Source organism: Monodelphis domestica, chromosome 5, assembly GCF_027887165.1.
Source record: "Monodelphis domestica isolate mMonDom1 chromosome 5, mMonDom1.pri, whole genome shotgun sequence".
NCBI lineage: Eukaryota > Metazoa > Chordata > Mammalia > Didelphimorphia > Didelphidae > Monodelphis > Monodelphis domestica.
The window spans coordinates 103798190-103816901 of NC_077231.1; the positions used below are offsets into that span (position 1 = coordinate 103798190).

The 18712-nt window shown below is 34.9% G+C and overlaps 1 protein-coding gene across 2 annotated transcripts in view; it reads right to left on the reverse strand.

The window, feature by feature from the left end:
• Window positions 1-1362: 1362 nt before the first annotated feature.
• GXYLT1 (glucoside xylosyltransferase 1) overlaps window positions 1363-18712 on the reverse strand; it is a 59905-nt gene continuing 42555 nt past the window's right edge. For both annotated transcript variants that reach the window (XM_007503156.2, XM_007503155.2), the window contains 3 exons: window positions 10314-10437; window positions 9824-9996; window positions 1363-2313 (listed from right to left, as the gene is read on the reverse strand). In XM_007503156.2, coding sequence (XP_007503218.1) covers window positions 2152-2313; window positions 9824-9996; window positions 10314-10437 — 459 coding nt within the window. In that variant the 3' untranslated portion in view covers window positions 1363-2151. The remainder of the gene's footprint in view (window positions 2314-9823; window positions 9997-10313; window positions 10438-18712) is intronic.

The window sequence follows — 18712 nt, forward strand, 5'->3', positions numbered from 1 at the left end:
AAGGAAAGGAAGACTGCATTTGTGTTGACTTCCTATTAATTTAGTAATTGCTGAGAGATGCAAAGAAAAAACAAAACAAAACAACCCACTGACCTACTTGTATGTTTTGAAGCAAGTAATTTAATCTCTCGGGGGTGGGGGTGGGGGGTGTCTCCTTTTATACATGAGGGAATAGGACTAAATGATCTCTCAGTTACTTTTCCAGATTTAAATTCTACAATTTTAATTTTCTACCAGAAAGTTACCATCTTCCAAATATCTTGATCTTTTAAGCAGATCAAACATGCTTCTGTTAAGCTCCTACTATGTGCCAGATACTATGCTAGGTGCTGAAAATATGACAAAAATGAAAACAGCCCCACTCAAGTTGCTACTAGTTCCTTGGCATTCAGATCAACTATACACTAAGCCTTCTACTTTCAAAACCAAACTGAAACAAGAATGCTAAATGTTAGGCAGGTTAAGTAATTCCTTAACTTGCCTCTATTACCTCATTACTAGTCCTGTCCCCTCAACTCACTACAATGGCAGCCATTGCAGAAAACTACTCCCCTCCCCTTTAACTAACTCCTTTGTCTCATCTTCATAAAATGAATGAATTTTTCCTTACTTAAGTAAATGTTGTAGTAGTAATAAGTACAAGATTTCTCTCTGCTTCATTAAAAGTTAAAATGCTAAAGAAAAAGAGAGAAAAATAGAATACAGAATTTGGTCAATTTAAAAGTTTTGAGAGCCATAACTGGCCATGAGAATTATGAATAATAGGAGAAGAAATCAAGAATGACAGAAACTCTCCAGCCATCAAAATCAAGAAAAAAATTCACTATCTTCACTTGAAAAAGGATATGCAATTTGTGGAAATAAAATCCCCCCCCCCCCCCCAGTATAACCAGTAACTATTCCCTTAATTACAAACAAGTCATGGATAGATTTTCTAAAAATACTTGGCAGAGGGGGTGGAAGACAGCAAGGGGGCTCAGTGGATAGAGCTTGGCCTGGAAACTGGAGGTACTGGGTGTTCTACTCTGGCCTCAGACACTTCTTAGCTGTGTGACCCTGGGCAAGTCACTTAACCTCCACTGCCTAGTCCTTACCGCTCTTCTGCCTTGGAACTGATACACAGTATTGATTCTAAGATGGAAAATAAGAATTTTTTGAAACTGGCAAAGTATATTTGAGGTAGAAGAAAGAAGATAAAATGGAACACATTTCAATCCTATGATGACTAAAATAACTAATTGTAGGAATGTGTAATTATAATTTGGTCCCACTCCACTTGCCAATGTTATCCTAGAATGCTATTATAATTTTCATCAAAATTCTAATATCAGAATAGATATCTTTTAGTTTTAGGATGTCCAGTAAATGTACAAATCAATTTCATTTAATGTAATAAAAATGGTCCCAAACATTTTAACATATTTAAATCTAAATTTGATTTTGGACATGACAGTTGAACAAGCTTTAAGAAAAGTTGACATTTCACATGAAATTCTTATTAACCAATATCCAGAAGTTTATACTACTTTTCTATCATTTTATACAGCTTGCTTATAAAATATGTTTGTGTTTCATGAAAAGATTTTAAACATGATTGTCACAAAAATTATTTTAACATGTCAGAGATGAAACATCAAAAGGCACAAAGAGATTATCAACAATTATATCACATTTTCTTAGAGACAAAACAATTTCTGTCCCTAAAAACTTTATTCTCACAAAATTAAAGTGAGGTTAGTGCTGACTCAAAAGCATTGCTACCATTCACAGTTTTCGTATTTTAAGAATTATATATGAAGTACATGGCTCTTCACTTACATACCCCTATTTCTTTCAACCAATGGAGAATTAAGAGTCCACAGACTAAAACTATTCATCAGTCAAAGTCCATTTTCACCAATACTGGAATGAAAGCAACCAATGATTAGCAAAACTTCAAATGTCAGGAATATCTTACTGGTTAGAGAAAAGGCTCCAACTTTTTCTTCATAATAATAAAACATACCTCAATTTACTCTCTGGTAAAGTTTATCTGGAAAAATGATAAATAATTCCTTCCAAAACATTCATATGTTGTGCAAAAAAAAAAAACAAACCCCATTCACACATTCTTTTTGCAGTTCCATGGATTTAAATCTTCACCAATAAGAGTCACCTTTCTTTTGATGGTCGGTCATAACTATCTCTTATACTTTTTGTTAGTTGTTTTGTGAATATCTTGTGCATTCTCCCACAGTATGTATGTACAGTCTTTTGTAGTTCCAGTTCTAATGGGTGTAACAAAGATTGTAGCTTATCATCTCCAAAAGAGCACTAAAAATGAGAAAGAAAGATGAAAAGTTAACTTGTGTTTTGAGCAAAAACATTTATATTTGCTACAGAATTACCATCATTAAGATATTTCTTTGCTTACCAGTGAAGTGTTAAATAACTCCTTCCATGACTCATAAATTAAATAGCAAGCAATTAATAATTTAAACGCTTCCTATGTACCAGATACTGTGCAAATCCCTGATATAGGTACAAAGTATTAACAGCCCTTTCTCAAGAAGCTTACATTCTAAAGGGAAAGACAACATATGCATAAATAGTTACAGACAAAATATGTAGAGTAGGTGGAAAGAACCTTAGAGAGGGCAGCACTAGAAGCTGGGGGCTAACATGCTTCTTGAGTTGAGAATCAAAGTGAAGACCTAGTCCCCATCCTGTCCTCCACTTTTTCCCTAGGCAATGACTCCACTGCCCTGGCTTCTGGCCCTGCCTTCCACTTATTTATTCGGGGCTGAGCGGCCAGACCCTTGGGTGCCCCAGCGCCCTCTCTTGGGGCAAAGGAGAATTTTCTACTTGTGGTTTCTCTTCATTTATTTGTAATTAATTCATGACTATCATTATTATTGTTCATATAAAAAAGGGGGGCAGCCAAAGCAAATAATTGCAATGGCAATGGAATGTTATTTGTGAGGAACACTAAGATAAGAAGCCTTGAAAGGTAGCAAATAGTGGGTATGTGAAAAACTCGAAATGCCCAACAAAACAGTTCATATTTGATCCTAGCCACTGGTGTTTGCCCATTCCAGACATTAACTATATGTTTGGTCTTTTTTTAGGAAAGGAATAAAAGGGGAGAATATAAAAATTGAGAACTATAACTGATGGTGTGTAAATTCCCTTCACTAATGCAAAAAACTAACTCATCTGTGTTTTACACTCTTAGAAAATGACTTAAGCCACCAAGAACATTAAAGAGGCAAAATTTGAACCCAAGTCTTCTTGACTAAAGGACAGTTCATTCTCTAGGCTCCAAGGCTTGCCTATCTGCTGTTACTGCCTAACAAATGTTTATGATGGCAGCAATGGGAAATAAGGTTGGTTACAGAGAAAACAGATAAAGATGGAGCTGAAGGATGATTATTTTGGCAGTAGTATAAAGGAAAGGTCAAAGGGTGAGAAAGCAATGTCAAAGTGGTTAGCTAGAATACTAGTTAAGGGAGGAGGGACATGGACTAGAGTTAAGAGGAGGGCACTGGGTCTGGATTTCCCAGGGTCCAGTGAGAAGTAGTTTCAATAAAGTGTCTGGGTGCCTGACTGGCGCCTACTTCCCTGACACAGATATAAAAAGTCCTATCCAGGCTCAGTGAGGGTCCTACCAAGTTGGTAGATTTCTGAAGACCATGAAAGTTCACCATTTCCTTAGTATATATCACTCTGGTGACCAGATGTGTTTTCATGTGAAGAGGAGAGCCTTATCCAAAGAAATTAAATGGCACTGTAACCTTGTGGCTTATGGATGAAATCTATGGTGGTATCGCAATGGCTAAACAAATTGCAGTATATTAATATCATATTGTTGGAATACTATTGCGCTATAAAAAATAAGAAATGATGAAAGGAACAGGCTCAGAGAAACTTGATGCCAAATAAAGTAAGCAGAACTTGAAGAACAATTTGTGTAATAATACTGAAAAAATAACAACTTTGAAAGTCTCTTAAGAACTTTAATCAATGAAATGACCAAATACGATTCCAGAACTCATGAAGAAATGTACAACCAGCCTCCTCAAACGGAAGTGATGGACTTTAGGGCATAAACTAATTTTTTAGATTGCTTGACTATATATATTTGTTACAACGGTTTTATTTCCTTTATTTTTTAATCAGAGAACAGAGACAGGAAAGTGAAAAAATTGATTTTTGTTTATAGGAAAAAAAGAGATGTTTCTCATAGAAGCTGAGCTAGACATTCTGAGGAAGAAGCATCTTCTTGTCCATCCTGCTCCAAGAAAAGATAATATAGATACATAGGGGTCACCAAGAGAAAAAGTTTTGGTTTTCTATTTCTACTGTCAACAGCTCTGGCAGCTCTGGAAGAGAAAGTCAGTATGGGAAATAGCTCAGAACAGAATTTGGATTTTCCCATGAAGCTTAAAACTTAAGAATCAATGTGTATCTGCATTATTTATGAATAAATATAAACAAATGCCACAAGAAATAGGTATCATGTTGGAAGGACAAGGAGGAAAAGAATAGTAACTGATGGAAAGCAATATCCAGGAAGAGAACCAACAATAAACTCATGAACTCCACTAGCAAATGCAAAAGGCATGAGAAATAAATCCTAATGAAAGAAGTGAAAACCTGTCCCATAGGAAAATACTAAGATAAGTCTAATGACCAGAACAGGCCTAACAAAGAAACAGAATAGAAAAAAAATCATCACCTTTATTCAGGATGGATAAGATAAAAATAAGATAATAAAGTTAAATAATATATAAAATTTAATAATAAATAAAGTTAATGAAAACAAAGAGAAGAGTTGAGGACAAGATCTTAAATCAAGAACTAAGGCTAGAAATATTTAATAAATAAAGATACTGTGAAAATCTATTATAGTTGAAAAGATTTAAGAAGAAAACTTAAATGAAAGTAAACACACAGGGGAAATAATGGTTTTGCTTCAAGAATTATAAAGGTATCTAAAAGAAACAAAGGAAGAAATTGTTAAAAAATGAAATAAGATTTATTGGAAAAAAATTAAGAGTTTAGAAGAGAAAAATAGGAAACATTATTTAAATAAAAGATTAACTGAATATTAAAATAGTCAAACTATCCTATAATTCCATGAGAAAAGAAATATTAGAACAAAATAAAGAGTGAAAGAAATGGAGTAAAATATGTTATATACTGTTGAAAGCAACTGACTTGGAAAATAGGCTAAGTAGAGACTTCTTAAGAATCACAGTTCCACCTGAAAAACATGGCACCACATCTACAACCCTCCCCCATGCTCCTGTCCTGTACCAAAGCCTAGAAATCATATCTCAAGAAATCATAAATGAAAGTGTCTACATGAAAACTAACCGGAATAGTTCAGATCCAGAGCTCACAAAGCAAAGAAAAAATATCGTAAACTGCTAGAAAGAGTTCATTCAAATACTAAGCAATTAGTTAGGATCACATAAGCACTACTTTTTAAGAACAAAATCTTTCCTGACCTAACTGCAAGTATGTCTAACTATCTAAATTATCTTGTATTTAATAAGCTTTGAATTAACTCACAAGCACACACACACAACACACTGTATATATTTTATGTGTACTTATTTGTCTCCTCTCATTAGAATGTAAGTAGCTCTTGAAAGTAAGGATTACTTCATTCTTTGTATTGGTAACTCCAGTACCTGGTACATAAAAGGTACATAATACTTGATTGATGCTTTTATTCTCTGTGCATAAAATGTCCATGTTTGCTACTCAAATTTAGAATGAAAATTTAAAAAAAAAAAAGCTCAAATCCAAGTTAAGTGATAAGAGAGCAAGTAGTTAGTAGTCCCCAAATTTAATGAGTTCAAGTCAGCATGTCCAGAAGAAGTAAAAAGTAACTCAGAATTTATATAACATTCTAAAATTTGCAAAGCACTTTGCTCATAACAACCCTAAGAGATAGAGATTTTGGTTTTTTCCCCAGAGGAGGAACCAAAAGTTCAGATAGCTTAAATGAATTAATTAAGTTCATATAGAGCTTCTAAGTATCAGGGCCAGGATCTGAACTTTGGTCTTTCCTGACTTCCAAGTTCAATACAACATACTGCCTCTCTGGTACTAAAGGAATTTAAAATGTGAATGCTGAAAAATTATCATTGATCTCTTAAGATTGTGAAGAATGGAAAAGAGCTTTGAGTAGGAAAAATGTTCTGGTATTCAAAAATTTAGATAAAAGGGAAAGTCTCTCTATTGCTCTCATGGATATGATGATATGGACTAAAGATAAAATAGAATTAGGGTTTGCAATTGGTTGAACAGGCTTTAAGGGAAATCTCTAATAGTTTAAGGCATCAACGTTTTTAACAATGATAACAGCAAAGATGGTATGTTTATCCACACCTCTATGTGGATGCTACAAAAAGGAGAAGCGTAACTAATATATTAAATGACAGATTTCAGGGCTCCAAAAAACCCTGATAGACTAGAATGATGGGCCAAATCTGAAAAAGGTGAAACTCAATACAAAGAAATAAAATTGTCCATACAAGATGAGGAAGAAAGTTTTGTGAGTCAACAAACAAATGAGTTAGTTTTGAATAAAAAAGTGATATTTCCATCACTGTATTCTGCTCTGATGAGACTACAGACTTTCAGACGTGGAAGTTACCTTAGAACCAAATAGACCAAAATGTATTTGTCCCTTTACAACATACCTGACTCACTACAATCCAGCCTTTTTTGAAGATGTCAAGTGACGAGAAATAACTCATTTAACTTTGTTAGGAAGTTTTCTTGTTTGTCTTTCTTCAAATAAAAACCCAAGTGTGCATCTTTGCAATTGTGCCCTTGCTTCTAATTATTTTGGAGGAATTTTGCTTTTTGGGTCAAACAGGTAAGACTAATGTCTCTTCTTCATGATATTCCTTCTAATAATTGAAGAAAATTATCATGTCTCCCTTAAATGTTTTTCAGACATTTCCAGAGTTCATTCACCTGGTCTAATTCACTATTCTGACTATCCTCCTCTGAATACTCTTCAGTTTATTTTTAGTGTTTTACCTAAAATATGGGACAAAAGTATAAGATTCAATTCTAAGTGTCATAACATAGAATGTACTTTAATAAACAGGAGTTCAACTAGGATTCTGAGGGAACTGAAGGCTACAGAAGCAAAGAATTATTTAGTCTGGAGAAGAAAACCTAGGGTTACTGCTCTTCAAGTAATTGTATTTATTTTTAACTTGGGGTAGCAGCTGGAACACTCACATCATCTGTCCTGCTGTTCCCTCTTTGCCTCCCTGGCCCTCGTGGGAAAACTGAGTTACTGAGCTCAGGACAGGGCATTGGTCAGAGAAAAAGGGATGATCAGGAGTCACATGGGGTAGAGGAAGATAAAGGGGTATTTTTTGTGTTAAGAACAAGGGACGTTAGTGCCACGGGCTCATGGGTCATTTATTTCTCTTTGTACCAGAGCTGAAAAGTGAGGGGGTAGGGAAGCAGTGGCATAAGGTTCGCCAACCTCCTCCCCACACTGGGCTTAATGGGAAAAAGCACTGACTTGAGTGTCCCCCCCCAAATACATCCCAGTCTCCCTCTTCTGATGTGCCTTTTGCACCTCCCCTTCCTCCCCCCAACATTAGGACAATCAGAATCGCCTCCTGCTCCGGAGTCCTTTCTTTCTCCCCAATCCCTTAGGAGTTAACCAGCCACCAGGGTGAGAGGCAGTCATCTCTCCTGGCCAGGACTACGCCTGGCATTTTCATCCTCCCTCTCCATTGTTCTCTCATGGCCAGCTCGGGCTGGTTTTGTATGATTCCAGGTTTGGTGCACATTGATTTTTCTTGTAATGTAAACAGGCCCAGTGTGGTGGGTTCTACTTAATGGAGGCGAGATGATGTTAAGAGGTTTTTAAGTGATTAAATGTGCAGACTATGCAAAAAAAAAAAAAGTCTGTCATGCGAAATAAGTGTTTAGAACTGTCGTATTTGGTCCCCGAGGAGCAGTTAAATAGAAATCTGAAACAGAAAACAGGTTGGATAAAATTTCCTACAGAATTAGTTTTCTAAAAGTAGAACGGGCTACTTTAAGACTTTTTGTTGGCTAACATGGCATGCTGGAAGGGAAGTAGAAAAATAAGGACATTAATGTATTGTTGGTATAACTGTTAATTGGTCCAACCACTGTGGAACTATGTTCAAAGAGCTATAAACTGCATACCCTTTGACCCAGCAATACCATGAGGTTTGTATTATATCATAAAGAGATCAAAGGAAATGGAAAAGGACCTACATGTACAAAAATATTTATAGCAGATCTTTTTGTGGTGGCAAAGAATTGGTTATTGAGGGGATACCCTCAATTGGGGAATGGCCATACAAATTGTGGTATGTGATTGTGATGGAGTAATCACTATTGTGTTCTAAGAAATGAGTCTAATGGTTTCAGAAAAACCTGGAAAGATTTATTTGAACTAATGCAAAATGAAGTGAGAAGAACCAAGAGAATGTTGTAACTGCAATATTGTAACAATGTTCTGATCAAAAAAGTGATCTAAGAAAATTCGAAAGGATCCATGAAGAAAAATGACATCTACCTCCAGAGAGAGATCTGATGAACTGTGTGCCATTTGAAACTTTTTTTCACTTTATTTTTCTTGCCTTTTTTCCTCAACAAGGCTAATAGGGAAATGTGTGCTTTACATGTATAACTGATATATTGCTTGCCTTCTCAGTAGGTGGGGGAAGGTTCAGAGGGAGTAAATATGAAACAAAATTTTTAAAAATAAACGTTAACAATAAATAAAGGAGGGGGAAAGCGTTTTTCATATTCAATACTATAGATATTTGAAGAAAGACTGGATACTCACTTGTCAAAGATGTTCATGGACTAGAAAACCTTTAGTTTCCTTTCATGCCAAAATTCCATACTTATCCAGTTTCACCTCTCACTGCTATCCTTTACATAATTTATACTTTGGCTAAGCTGAACTTCTCACCATTTCTGGAACATCATGAGCTTTCCTGCCTTTGCTTACACTATAATAAAAGTTCCCATATTTATCTTAATTTCAAAGTTCAGATAAAAAAAATCACCGACTCCATGAATAAGGCACATACAAAAGATGGAAGATCACCATCTTCTATCTCCCAATAGCACTTTGCTTCTACCTATTCTAAAATGTTACTGACACTCTGTTTTGAATTTTATTATTTTATACATATAATATATATATTTATATATATTTATACATATTTATACATATACATATATTTTATCTCTCTTTCCTACACTCTAAGTTCCTTGAGGGCAGAAATAACTTTATGGTCATTTCTATATCTTTCTATAGAACTTATTAGTCCAATGCTATACATATAAAAGATTCACAATGAATGCTAATGAAACTACCTAGGGAAAATGCCATTCCAGTTATGTGCTAGAAAATATAATTTTGTAAATAATAGTGTCAAACTGAATTCTTGAATTTCAAATGAGATCACAAGAATTTATCTTGGTCTATGTTTATCTATGTAGTATGCTAGGGAATACTTTACTTTAAAGATATGATGGGGCTTCTCTTTTAAGTATCCACAATTAATTCTGAGTTAATTGCTTAAAATTTACAGAAGTTTCTCTATTCTTGGTCTCCCAATTCATTCAAAGAATTCATACTAATGTTTTGAGATACAGGAAAAATATCTCCTCCTAACTAAAATGGATGGAGTTGAAGACAAGAAAGTGTGATGAGGATGTACTTTAGAAAAGGGATGGAGAGAGCAAGAAACAAAAAGAACATTTGCCGTTTCACTTTCCCCAAAAACCTAATAAAAGAACAAATGCTTACATTTCGCAGTGCTTCATAAATGGCTCTAAAAACTGGCTGCTTATCATCATGGTAAACACCTCTGTTCCCATGAAGAATAAAGATTCCTTCTTCTTCAGCTTCTCGGCAATTACTTCCATAGATACAATGATCAGGCCGATAATTCCAGTGGCATGGAAAAACAAAAAGGCTTTCTAAATGTAGAAAAACAATCCATGAGAAAGATTTAGTGATGAACATAACTTAAAAAATAAACTTTTGAGAAGTTTTTGATAGAGTTAATCTTTGGGGAAAACCTTAGTAGTTAATACAGAATTTTTACATGACAAAATTTACTAAACTGAAAATAAAACTTATTTAGAACATGACTACAAAAGAAATATAGAAAAATATTTAAATATAACTAATGACAAGAACACTCACTGAAAAGCACGATAATTCTTCATTTCTGATGACTAAGAATTATCAATGTCTTTAAAAGTATGTTAAGTTAGAAAATACATATAATTACCTGGATTATGAAAAAACATTATATTTAATAAATCTTGATCACCCCATGTGATATTCAGTTTGTATTTTTTAAGTAATGGCATAAGTATCTCTCCCCACTGTAGATGTGCAGTTGTCATGTCATTCTGTAAAGAAAGATCACATTAAGATTATACTTAAGTATAGTCTCAAAAAAATTATCAATGATTTTTAAGAATTTTTAAATCTCATAAAAACTTACAGGAAAACAAGGGGAAAAAGTGGCATTTAGTCCTCCTTGGCTTATTTATTCTTGGTTTCTCCTATGAAAGAGCTTTCTTAAAAACATTTCTTTTTAAACCCTTACCTTTCGTCTTGGAGTCAATACTGTGTATTAGCTCCAAGGCAGAAGAGTGGTAAGGGCTAGGTAGTGGGGGCTAAGTGACTTGCCCAGGGTCACACAGCTGGGAAGTGTCTGAGGCCAGACTTGAACCCAGGACCTCCCATCTCTAGGCCTGACTCTCAATCCACTGAGCTACTCAGCTTCCCCCTTAAAAACATTAAAAAAAAATCTTCCTTTCTATCTTAGGATCAATAATAAACAAGAAGTCAAGGAGATGAATAGAATCTTGGGTAAGTTAAATATGATAGCTATCTGGAGAAAATTGAATAGGAACAGAAAAGAGTATACCTTCTTCTCAGTGGTATACATAACACCTTTACAAAAGCTAACCATATATTAGGTCACAAAAACATTATAGTTAAGAAAACTAGAAATAGTAAATGCATGCTTTTCAGGTCATAATGCAATAAAATTGTATATAATAAAGAACCATGGAAATAAAAAGTGAAAACTAATTGTTGACTAAATAATTTAATCTTAAAGAATGAGTGGATGAGTGGATTAAAGAGTAAATCCTAGGAACAATAATTTCATTAAAGAGGATAATAATAATGAGATAATATTCCAAAAGTATGGGATACAGAAAAAGCAGTAACTAGAGGAATTTATCACTCTAAGTGCTCATATCAATAAAATAAAGATCAATGAATTTGGAATATAATTTAAAAAACTAGAAAAAGAACAAATTAAAAATCCCCAATTAAACACCAAATTAGAAATCCTAAAAATTAAAGGTGAAATAACTAAAAACAAATGTAAGAAAACCACTGAATTAATATATAAATCTAGGAGTTGGTTTTATTTAAAAAAAAATGATAATCCATCGGTTAATCTGATTTTTAAAAAGGGTCGGGGGGGAGAAAACCAAATCACTAGCATTAAAGATGAAAAGGGTGAATATATCACCAATGAAGATGATTATTAGTTTTTTTCTCAATAATATGAAAACAAATTTTAAAATGCAGAAGAAATGGAAGACCCCTTTCAAAAAAAATTACCTACCTATACCTATTTTAGAAAATATTAATTAGAAAAATTAATTAGAAAAAATTAAACAAGCTATGAATTAACTTCCTAGCAAAAAAAAAAAAAGATCAGGACCAGGTGGATTTACAAGAGAATTCTACCAATCATTTAACTAATTGCAATATTAGACAAATTATTTGAAATAATAGGTAAAGAAGGAATTTTATAGAACGTTTACAAAACAAATATGGTGCTGATACCTAAATCAGGAAGAGCTAAATTAGAGAAAGAAACTTATACATCATTCTCATTGATGAATATGGCAGCAAAAATCCTAAATAAAATGACAGGTTGTAAACCTTAAAATTTCTTAGACTTATAAATGTTGGAAATTTCACCATTGGGAAATTTCATACTTGAAAAATTTCCTACTGATAGTCTATTGGAATGTTAACCCCCTTGGCATGGGAGGGTCTTTCTCCTCCCTACTTAAGATTACTTTAGGACAGAAACCTTTTGCTGAACAATGGAAAGGGCTTTGACCTATGCTTAAGCATAGAACAGGAAGTTCTTTGAGTCATGATTGATTTTAGAATTGATACAATAGAGATACTTGGAATGACAGAACCAGGTCTTGGAACTTCCAATCTCCACCCTGCTCAGGGTAACAGGATTTAGGAAGGGCTGCAGCAAAGGATCAAGATTTAATTATTTGAGAATATGACCTTCAACACACATGTGCAAAGGGGGCAGACCTCTGGGCAGTCCTGGGTTAAGCTAGAGCCACCATTGGCACAGGGAAGACATGGACAGTGATTGGTAGATGTGAGAACTGAGGGGAGGGAACTTGGATGGTTTCCTTAAAGATAGAGGGGTCTGAAGACTGAGAGGTGGTTGGAGAGGTTTTGCTCTGAGAGGTTGTGCTCTGAGAAGCTTGCTCTGAAGGAAGCTGAAGGTGGAGGCCCCTGAGACTGTTTCTCCATTTGGTCACATGAGTGATAGGGACTGATCTCTTTTCTTTGCCTCAGCTATCTAAGGGCTTGGGCCTTTTGGCCCAGCCTAAACAGAGGGGGTATTTAAGCCCTCTCCCTCTCCCTCTCCCTCTCCCTCTCTCTCTTTCTTCCTTGTCACAAGGTTTAAAATAAGGAAAACTACCAATAACAAAAGTAACAAAAAATCATGAATATTTCAATAAGTGCAGAAAAAAACTTTTAACAAAACACAACACTTATTCTTATAATACAATGGAAAACACATGTATAAATGGATTTTTTCTTAAAAAGATATGAAGCCTCTACCCCAAACCATCAGCAAGTATTATATGCAAAGAGAATAAGCTAAAGCCATCTCAATAAGACTGGGAGTGAAACAAGGATGACCATTATTACCAATATTGTTTAACATAACATTAGAAATGCTAGCAATAGCAATAATAGAAGAAAAAGAAATTGAAGGGATTAGAATGGGCAAAGAGGTAACAAAATGATGTCTGTAGATGATATGATGGCATATGTGGAAAATCTTAGAGATTCAACTAAAAAGTCAGCTGAAACTATCAATAATTTTAGCAAAGTAGCAGGATATAAAATAAATCCACATAAAGTCCTGCAAGAAGAGACTGAAAGAGATACTCCATTTAAAATATCCACAGATAGAATAAAATACCTAGGAATAAAATGGCAAAACAGACCTAGGAACTACATGAACATAATTATGAAACACTTTTTACACAAATTAAGTTAGGTCTAAATAATTGGAGAAATATTAATTGTTCATGTATAGGCAGAGCCAAATGACAAACCTACCTAAATGAATCTACTTATTCAACGCCATCCCAATTAAATTACCAAAAAATGATTTTACTTAGAAAAAATAACAACAAAATTCATTTGGAATAACAAAAGATCAAGAATAGCAAAAAAATATAAAAAGTTAAGTTAGTATGTCTAGCACTACCAGATTTTAAATTGTTTTATAAAACAGTAATTACCAAAACTATTGGTATTGGCTGAGAAACAGAAAGGTAGATCAGTAACAGAACAGACATACAACAAACAACACTAAAACGTTACAGCAATATTGTATTTGACAAAAGTATACAGCAAATATTTTGGAATAAGAAATCATTTGGTAAAAACTGCTGGGACAACTAAAAAGCTGTTTGGCAAAAACTAGGTATATAACAAAATTTTACACCATGCAGTAAGAACAAAATGGGTGCATCATCTAGACTTAAAAGGAGATACAAGTAAATTAGAAGAACAGGGAACATATTACCTAGCAGATTTATGGACAGGAGAGGAATTTATGAGTCAATAAGAGATGGAGAGAATTGTGAAATGTAAAATGAGTAATTCTGAGTACATTAAATTGAAATGGTTTTCTACAAATAAAACAAATATTGTCAAGCAGAAAAGTGGGTGGGGGGTTTTATAGACAGCTTTTTAGATACAGGTCTTATATGTAAAATATATGCAGAACTTTGCCAAATTTATAAGAATAAGAGGTACCTTCCAATTGATAAATGGATGAAAGATCTGAACAATTTACAGATGAAGAAATCAAAGCCTAAACAGGTATAAGAAAAAATGCTCTAAATCATTACTGATTAGAGAAAGGCAAACCAAAACAATTCTGAGATATCATCTTATATCTGTCAAACTGGCTAAAAGGACAAATGTTGAATGGGATGTGGGAGAATGGGAACACTAATACCTTGTTGGTGGAGCTGTGAATTGATTCAACCATTCTGGAGAGCAATTTGTAATTATATCCAGAGTTATATAACTCTGTATACCCTTAGAACCAGTAGTATTATTGCTGTGGATCTGTTTCCCAAGAAAAAAGGAAAAGAACTTTTATGTACTAAAATAAGCAGCCCTCTTTATGGTAGCAAAGAATTAGAAATTGAGAGGATGCACATCAATTGAGAAATGGGTAAACAAATTGTGGTACACGATTGTGATGGACTACCACGCCATAAAAAGCAATTAGCAGGCTAATTTTTAAAAAAATTGGAAAGTACTACATGAAATAATGAATACTGAAATGAGTACACCCAAGAGAATATTATTCACAGCAACAGAGTACTTGAAGAATAAGTTGTAAATGTTACCTCCAGAGAGTGAACTTTAAGGTGAAAACATGAAAGATTTAATTTCTATGAATATGTTATCTCTCAAGCAATAATACCTTCTGTGATGCAACAGGGTGGAAAAGAGTTGGGACACTTGTGGATGTGTTTTATGATTCTCCTAACTTCACTCTGCATCATTTCAAACAAGCTTTCTCAAATTTTTAAAAATCATCCCCTTCATTACACCCAGGCAACCTTCTCCACCCCAGTTCCTTCTATTCTTTAAGTCTCCAATAATGTTGTAGTACATTGCTAGCCAAATGTTTTCTTACACATCCTCTTCCCTGGGAGGAGGGAGAGGAGAATAGAATTCAGTCTGTTGCTTGTTTCCAGAGACTGGTGGTAAGGCCAGGAGCAGGGTGTGCTGGCAAAGACTGTACCAAAAGTCAAGAAATTGCTGAGTGAATCCCAGGGCACAAATTGTGGAGTCAGGATGTATTACCCAGCTGGAGCAGTGGGGGGAGTTGGAGGGCTGGGGCTAGGTGAGCAGGGTAGGGATCAGCTTTCTCTGCTATTAATTCAACAGGCTGTAATACTGTTAGACTTCTTTGGTATCTTAGTCTGTGCAGATGGCTGCAATTTATTTTACCTCTTTCACAAAATTATTTGGGGGAGTTTTGAGGGTTCTATTTCCAGAGGACTGAAGAAAACATCTAGTCTCCTATCTTTGTTGGTCATATAACTTGGAAGTCATGTTCAATAGAATTTTAGTGCAATGTGCAACATACTGAGAATACAAAAACAATAGCCTCTGTTCTCAGCTTAGAATTAAAACATATGGAGAAAGAACATTTAGTTGGAAAGATAAAGGAAGGCTCTACAGAAGTACTAGCTCCCACAAATTGGCCATTCAAGAGGTAGGTATGAGAAGTGAGTCCATCCCAGGCCATAGGAAGAGGAAGAGTCAGAGCTTTATAAATGCACAGGGGTAGAACAAAATAAAGGAACTGCTCATAGTCCAGTCTGAGGTGTTTGGGGGACATCTAGGCAATGACAATTACACTAGATAGTTGGGAGATGCTAACCTGGATGTTAAGAGAGAATTTTGAGCTACAGATGTGGATATGGAAGTCTTCAATGATAAGTCACAGAAACAGATGAGATCCCAAACCTAAAGTGTAGCAATATGATCCCCAAAGGGCATTCTGAAGGATCCTCATGTTTGAGGGAAGAAAGAAGGTGAACTAGACTTCCTTTGTGACTTTAGGCTGTAATAGTTAAAAAGGGTGGTCACCAAATTATAATAATTACAATTAAAATTATGAGGCTGTTAGTACCTTTATTACAGCAAAGTAGAGATAGTAAAGAGAAGGAAATGTAGGAAGGAGGTTATCTAGCCTACCACCATAAGTGCTATTCCAATGAAATCCAGCAAACTCCCCCCAACCCTGTCCAGTCTCCAGTCAGAAGAGCAGGAGAGTTCCATCAGCAAGAGTGTCCAGAGTAAGAGTCTCCAGTCAGTGCCAGAGTCCAAATCCAAGTCCCTCCAGAAGCCAAATGGGAATCTAAATCAGAATGTCCCACTTAGTGCTGGGTCTCACCTTATAAACATTTTTCTCTACCTACTACTTATCCTATGTCACAAGTCAGGAACCAATCACAGTTGTGATTTTTAGAATTTCTCCATTTTGCTTAGTCTAGCACCCAGGAATGTACATACCCACACTACACTGGCATGTGCTAGCAAGTGACAAATCAGAAACAACTGACTGTCCCCTGAGCTGTTGTAAGCCAAGCTTGAGCCACATTGGCACATGTGAGATGCAGGATGTAGAGAACGGCCTTTGGAGTTCTTGTGACTTCCTGTGGAGAGGCTGAGCACCAGTGTGATCCTGGAACTTGAGCCTGGAGGAGCTCCTTCAGACAGCTTCCTTGAGACGGTCACGTGATGAGTGATAAGACTGAGTCCCTTTTCCCTTGGCTCTTAGGGGACGCTGGCTTAAGGCCTTGAACTCCTGCCTGGCTCAGCCTGAGCCAGAGCAGTTTAAATTACCTCCTCTCTCCACTCTCTTATTTATATTTATATTTATAAATCCTTAATTTCTTCCTCCTATTGTAATTAAATCCCCCTAAAATTCCATTCTGACTTGAGTGCTTCATTTGGGAATTTAAGAAATTAAAATCTTTGGTGACCAATAATTTTTACATTCAGTCTCAACCCTAAATTTACCCCTTACACAGTTCCTTAATTTGTCTGGCACTACCCATTGGGACAGTGCTTGTAGAATCAATTTCCCGTCTTGGTTTCAACTTACTTTCTCTGTAGCTGCGTCTGTACTTACAATCAATGCTAAAGGATCTTCAAGTTTCTAACTGATTACATTAAAGGGTCACTGATTGATTACATCAAAGAAAACAAAGTGAGGTGAATTTCCTTTTTCACATGGTAAGTCACTTAAACTCTTTGGGCCTCATCTATCCAATGAGGATGGGAGCAGGGAAAGGGCTCAAATAGATGATCCTTAAGCTCCCTTCCCCAGTCATATATCTATGATCCTAAGAAATAGTAAAAACATTTAAGAAAAACCTAGGAAAGAACACTGACAGAAAAACCATAGGAAAATAAAGTAAAAGGAAAAGACGAAATCAAGACAAAGAATAATAAATCTTTGAACTTAGCAATTAAGACACTGCTCATAACCTTGGAAAAAAACATTTTTGCTGAATGATTATGATAGTGGTCATGTTATAGGAGGCAATGAGGACTCGGTGAACTTTAAATTACTCTACCCTGCTTAGATCTTACTTTATGGTGAAGAGAAAATTGTAATCTCCTGATTGAACAATGAAGGTACTAAGTTTTTACTTTATAGTGAAGCTAGAATTTTAAGCTAAGTCTATTTAAAGATCTTAATACAAAAAGGTGTTAAGTAACTATAAAGGGTAAATTAATCACAAAAAGGTTAAGTAACTAACAAAAGGTGAACTTAACAAAGAAGTGTTAAGTAACTCAAAAGATATAATCTAATCAAAGAAGATGAGAACTAAAGAATGGGCAGTCCTGGAGACGAAGCCTCTGATGTGATTGGTAGACGTGAAAATTTAGAAGAGGGGTCACAAGAGTAAAAGGTCTATATATTTGGCTCACTTCCTCTCTCCAGTACCTTTTGGCGGTGGAGAGTTGGCTGGTGGCAGCATGCTGGGCCTTTTGGCATCTTGGTGTGGCTACAAGCTATTTTCCAGTTCGGTGGTGAGTTTCTGGCTGAGTTTTTCCTCCTTTACTTTCAAAACTTTATCCTCTTAAAAGCTTCTAATCTCCTTCAGAGACCTAGTGGCAGAGATCTTGAACTCCCCCTGGCACAGGCCAGGTGGGAGAAATCCTATATACTCTTCCCTTTTTCTCCTTAAATTCTTCCCTCTATATTAATTAAAATTACCATAAATTTCCAGACTGACTTGGGTATTGTATTTGGGATTTTTCCCTGGTGACCAATTAATTTAGATTTTAGGTCACAACCCTAAAATTATCTTTACAACTCAAAGGATGGTAAGGAATGTGGAGTCAATGAATATAGGCTATTCCTTTTATAAATTAGACACTCAAGGGGAAAAGGAAATTTTTATCTATTCAGTCAATTTCTGGTATAAGTCAAAATATTTTAAACATCAAAGTAAATTTGCCCATATAAGTAAGCTCATGAGCAACCCATATAAGACATATTTCAAGGAAATATGTAATGATCAGAAATAAGTCAGTATCTGTTTTAAAATGCATACATAATAACAAATATGTAAAATGACAGATTATAAAATTATAAAAGTTTTGATCCAAAAGTAAACAATAATTTCCTTTATAAAAAATAAATGTTCTGGTTTTATAAATCATATATATGTATATATATATTTACTCCCTGTATTGGTAGTATGAACTTTGCCAATTTTGATCTTTTAAAAATATCAGTTATTATTTCAAAATCTAATTGGTTTTTACAAATGC